At 34.4% G+C, this 6,000-nt stretch overlaps 1 protein-coding gene across 13 annotated transcripts in view; it reads left to right on the top strand.

Annotated features, from left to right (window-relative positions):
• Window positions 1–6,000, top strand: part of DMD (dystrophin) — a 2,504,498-nt gene that overhangs the window by 2,400,170 nt on the left and 98,328 nt on the right. For all 13 annotated transcript variants that reach the window (XM_069063824.1, XM_069063827.1, XM_069063826.1 and 10 more), the window contains 2 exons: window positions 1,303–1,504; window positions 3,979–4,064. In XM_069063824.1, the coding sequence (XP_068919925.1) occupies window positions 1,303–1,504; window positions 3,979–4,064 (288 nt within the window). The remainder of the gene's footprint in view (window positions 1–1,302; window positions 1,505–3,978; window positions 4,065–6,000) is intronic.

Raw genomic sequence — 6,000 nt, 5'->3', positions numbered from 1 at the left:
ACACACACACACACACACACACACACACACACACACACACACACACATGCCCTCCTGCTGCATTTCCAATTTTGCTAATAAATTGGTATTAGAGGAGAGCATCTTTCATGACCCTTAGGACTAGAGCTGATAAATAGGTTGTAGATTTGCTGATGTTGGACAAGGCACAAATTTTAGCTTAGTTAAATTTTCTGATCTGTCAGCATATTATTAGCTCCCATCCCAAGTTAAGAGTAAAAGCCTGACTAAGCTTTAAAAAAAAATAATCCTATGGAATGGTGTTGGACCTGGAGTCAGGAAGACCTGAGTTCAAATATGGTCTCATACATCTACTAGCTGTGTGACCTGGGCAAGTCATTAAACTTGTTTGCCTCAGTTTCCTCGCCTGTAAAATGAAGATAATAACAGCACTAATCTCCCAGGGTCCTTTTCTTGTGACTATCAAATGACATAATAATTGTAAAGCACTTAGCATAGTTCCTGGCATATAGGAAGCACTAAATAAATGTTAGCTACTATTACTATTTAAAAATAAAATACAAGGTGAAATTGAGACCATATTATCTTCCTGGTTATAGCTGGTTTAGTTAGTCTGTGGCAGGTATAGTTAATTTATCATTTAGCAGATTGTCTTCATTGGGGTTCGGGAGACTATAATACAATAGAGTAGGTTTTTTTTTCTTCCTTGCAAAAGAAAAATAGTCAGATTTTTAGGAGGTTTAGTAAATGTAACAATTATAAATGCATAGCTGGAAGTAAAATATTCTCTATATACAGGTTCATCCAGCTGATAAACCTTAATAACTCTGCATGAAGGTATTGTCAATACCTATTTTAAAACCTCTATAAAAACTGGTATTTTCTCAATCAGTTGGAAGTTGCTCAATTTATTTAGAGGTACCTCACCTCTTAAGTCTTAAGGACTTGTAACTTTTGAAGGAAAGAGTCTCTACCTTCTACCCCTATATCCCTACGTCATCTGACCCTAATCTCAACTGGATGTCTTTTGAAAGACTTGAGCAATTGGTGACAGAATATTTAGCAAAGTTAAAAGGCTTTAGATTTGAGGGATAGATCTGCCTGCCCTGGGGAAAACAGAAATGCTTTTTAAAGTGGATATTTTTTACTTTTAGTTATCGAAGAACATTTTTAGGCCTGGTGGGATTTTGTTTTTTAAAGGAAAAAGAAGTAGTTTTTAAGAAAAAACTAATTCTTAAATAATTTGATTTTTGCTTTATCTTTTTTTCCTTATGTATTTATTTGTTATTTACTTATTTCTTTTACTGTTTTCATTTTACCCAGTGGATCTCCTGAGTCTGTCTGCTGCATGTGATGCCTTGGACCAGCACAACCTCAAACAAAACGACCAGCCCATGGACATCCTACAGATCATTAACTGTTTGACCACTATTTATGATCGACTGGAGCAAGAGCACAATAACCTGGTCAATGTTCCTCTCTGTGTGGACATGTGCCTCAACTGGCTGCTGAATGTTTATGATACGTATGTGCAGCAAGCTTTTACTTTGCTCTCTTATAAAAGGCTTACATGCCTCACTGATGATAGGAGTAATTAACAGTCTTCCTTCTTACACACAGAACATGTAGCTAAGGCAGGAAGGTGGTTAGAGTGTACATTACATAAAGCTTACAGCTTACTGGGTGCCCTTAGTTGAGCCATTGGTCAAAAATGGGTAATCTGTTTTTCCAGCAAAACAGTAAGAGGTAGAAAATAGATTCTTCTAAGGCTACAAAACCCATAGGTAGGTAAAGTCATTTTTCTAGAATGTTTTTCACTGCAGAGTTTATTACTATAAAGATATCTTTGAACCTCTAAACCAATTGGGGGGAGCACTCACGTGGTAATACATCTTGTTTTTAGACCTTTATTCACATTTACAAATATTTTCAGCACTTGTAACCATTCATTCTCTCTTGTTGGAAAAGCTTACCCTATCTGTTAGTGGATTGTAGCCATTTTGGTTACAATCTATAACTATGGTAATAATAAATACAACAATATATATCGTTACAATATATAACTATGTAGGGTGTGTGTATACACACATACATATTTATTATATAGAGTATACATATATGAAAATCAATAAAGTATATAAAATGACAAATAAAAATCAAGTTATTGTCATCATCAGCATTTCCCCAAACAGCATATTTAATTTCTTAAAATCTCATTAAGGTTTGGCACCATCATTAATCACATTCTCTTAGAGCTTAATTTGTGAAGTAATTTTTGGTCTGATCTTGGATGTAACATAGCCAACTAAGTTATCAGTTCTAGAAAGAATTGGTTTAAGTTCTAATTGAATTATCTTTATACATCAGAATTTGTTACAGACTCATTTCGAGTAGCAACAGAATCTTATTCCTGTTGGTTAAGGAAGATTTTTACAAAATAAGCAAGGAATTGCTTATGACAAGTCTTATAACTTTGGCTATCCTATGTCTTCACGTGCCCCTTCTCCCCCCTGTTCCCTGCTATAACAAATTTGAAGTTACTATTTTGACCTTTTAAAAAAATAATGTTAAGGTGTCACTTAAAAAAAATGTCAGAAACATCTGGGTGTTAAAATTCTTAAGTATCATGAACAAAAGCACACAAGGATTTTTTTATTTCAGCCACACTGCCATAAAGTATTAGTGGGTTTTGGGGTTTTCTCCTCATATTTATCATAGGTTTTTAGAAAATAGTTTCATTTTCAAACAATTCATATCAATTCTTATAAAATTTTTGTATGTAACTTCCATTCAACTTTGCTGAAAACCATATCTTGCCAAGTCTAAGACCTTGAAGATTCAGTTATGTAAACCTCCTTTACTTTTCTTGTTTTTAAAGAGAAAGAAAAAAACTTCACAGGGCTGCTGGCTTGGTGGTTTCTGTACTCAGATCCAACATGTTTATTCGGCTGTTTGACTTAGAGGAGTATATGTCTGAAGGTTTTCCCCAGTAGATGAGTAGACTAGTCCCAAATGAGAAATAACTGTGACCAGACAGATGTTAAGAGATTTAAGAGAGGCAGAGAGGAGAAATTTTTCTAAAAGGCTTTTCTGACCAACATCTGTTTGTTAGGCCACTGGTTGTAATGAAATAAGAACATTAATAAGAAGTAAGTGAAGTTTTTAACAAATATACCGCGATTTTTGTCTCCCCTGCCCTACCTTTTGCCAGTACAGAAAGTAATCTTAATTACAGATGAGTAATGTTCATCTTTACACGTTGCCTTTGATCACAAAACTGTATTTCTATATTCTAAATAGAAGTTTACATCTACCAAAAATGTATTTAGCCATACAAAAGGTACCCTTAGTTTAGATCTATAACAAAGAAAACATTGGATACTAATGTTTTTCTTAGGAAGTTGTATTTTTACATAAAGTTTATATTATACTACTTCTGGCTAAAATGAGTAATTTTTTTAAAGTGGAAAATCTAATTAAAATAAGGTAGCTTTCAAGAGCAAAACAATTGCCCTCATAGTTAACTTGTGCCTTTTCAAACAAACAAAAAAAAAAACCCCAAACCTACAAAGGAAGCTCAGGTCCCAGAGGCCATTTTCCCAATTATTGGAACTTATGTTTCCTGTGTAACCTGCTGTTGAATCTCTACAGATAAAGAAAAAGAGGTGTTGGATTTTTTTTTACACCTCCTGTTGAAATTTATATGGTTGCTTTTACAACTCAAGTAAGGCCTTTCAAATAATCATATCCAAATGTGTGCTTAAACAATGAGAAGCCCGAGTTGGCCATTTTGTGTTGTTTTCATTCAGTCAGCAGTAGATGAAGAGCACTAAAATATTTGATTAAGAATGCTAATTATATGTTGGATAGATTCCTGAGAGTAAGGTGTGTACAGTTTTTTAAAGGTCTTTTTGAAAGAGAAATTGAAGGGCTGGAATTAAACAGAATAGCAGCAATAACTGGTTTTTTTTTGTTTGTTTGTTTGTTTTCATGCATTAGGGGTCGCACGGGAAGAATCCGTGTCCTATCTTTTAAAACTGGTGTTATTTCCCTGTGTAAAGCACATCTGGAAGACAAGTACAGATGTAAGTCATGCATATTAACTTATGTGTATATTCCTACCTTTTATTAATTTTGACTAATTATGCATCTAGCTAGTCAATGAGGAAAAAGTACCCTGCTGCTCAATTTTCGTGAAAGGATCCACACGTACCCTCTTTGAGTACTTTTTCTAGACATGTTTTTAGAGCCTCATATGGTGTACCCTGTACCATTTCTCTACAGAAATAAAGGGTGTTTTTCTAAATAGAGAGAAAATCGCTCAAGGATTAGCTACTCCTCCAATATGAGCATTGTTGTACAACAAATTGAATATTTCTGAATAAAACATATATTCTTGTGGGCTGAAGACTGTGATTTCCTGACCTAGTGGAAGTCAAAAAAATAGATTTGAAAGTTTAATCTGTGTAACTCTGTAGTCTGTGGGATTCATCATTAACATGCATTCTACAATGTCTGGCATTTGTGTTTAAGACAGATTGCTTATTTTGTCACTCAATATAGTATTTTTTGAGAGACAGCATGGTATAATGTAAGAAGATTTCAGTTGGAATCAGACCCAGGTTTTGAATTCTGACTTTGCTGTTTGTTACTTAGGTGTCCTTGGACCTCAGTTTCCTCAGTTGTAAAAATGAGGAAGTAGGACTAGATGATCTCAAATTCTGAATTTATTGTCTATGATGATATTAATTCAAGTTGTGCCCCTAAATTTTAACTTTACAAAATTACTAAGATTTTATTGCTAAAAAGAAAGGATAACTTTATTTTTTAGTTGTTAAAGATCTTTTCTCAGTGTTTTTTTTTTATCATTGTTACTTCCTAATCATTTCCTTCTGCAGCCATTAAAGCTAACTCATATTACAAATAAATATAATCAAACAAAATACATGAATGCCTCTTTTCACATCTGTAGTCCCTACTTCTTTCTCAAGAGGTAGGAAGCATTTTCACCGTAGTGGCCTTTCTGAATTGAGTACTGCATTAATTAAGTTCTGAATTTTTTCAGTATTTTTCCTTTATGTTATTATAGTCATCATATAAACTCTTCTTCTGGCTCTGCTTACTTAATTTTGCATTAATTCATACATTTCTTTGAAAATTTCTCTGAATTATTCATATTCCTCATTTCTTATGGAACAGTAATATTCCATCACAGTCATAGACAACAATTTGTTCAATCAGTGGGCCCCCATTTTTCTTCCCATTCTTTGCTACCACCAAAAATGCTGCTGTGAACTCCTTTTGTATAAATGAGGCATTTTCTTCTGTCTTTGGCCTGCTTGGAGTTTATGTCTAGTAGGGATATTACTATTCACAGTTCCCCCAGTATTGCATTAATGTGCCTGCCTTCCCTCAGACCGTCTAACCTTCTCTAGTTTCTTTTGTTACCTTTGACAATCTGATGAATGTGAGATGAAACCTCAGTTTAAGATGAACAGTTCTCTTGTTGATTTGGGGGCATTAAGAAAGCATGACTTTACGTAACTTTAAAATGTCAATCCCACATTCTGTTGGTTTTGACCGACAGTTGGATTGTTCCTTAAAAGAAAATACAAGGGCAGTGAAGATTTAAATGACATGTTCCCTTTCTTCCTCCCAAGAGTTTGCAAACAAGGAAATAAGCACTTAGCTTATGTGAAGTCCATTTAAAAAAAAAAACTATCCTTGTCACCTATTTGTGGATAGGATTGATGTGTATTTGTTAGGTGTGTGTGCCCATACCCAGAGAAGAAATAAAGGGAAATGAGTAAGGTGGAGCTTTAAGATATAATACTGTAGTTCTAGGGTTAGGAGAGAAAACAGAATGAGTTGACCCCACACCCAGCATATATTCACTTTACCTGTGCTTGAGGTCTTTTGAACTTGTCACTATTTGGTAAACTGTGACAGAGAGGCAACTCTTTAATAACCAAAGGTCAAATCTTGGCCATGGAGAAGATATGAGAAAATTCACCCCCCCCC

The sequence above is a fragment of the Petaurus breviceps genome, unplaced genomic scaffold (genome assembly GCF_028583685.1).
Source record: "Petaurus breviceps papuanus isolate PSGF00001 unplaced genomic scaffold, PetGlider_PUasm1.0 90603, whole genome shotgun sequence".
Taxonomy (NCBI): domain Eukaryota; kingdom Metazoa; phylum Chordata; class Mammalia; order Diprotodontia; family Petauridae; genus Petaurus; species Petaurus breviceps.
The sequence above is the reverse complement of the archived record's forward strand: the minus strand, read 5'-3'. Positions and strand labels throughout refer to the sequence as shown.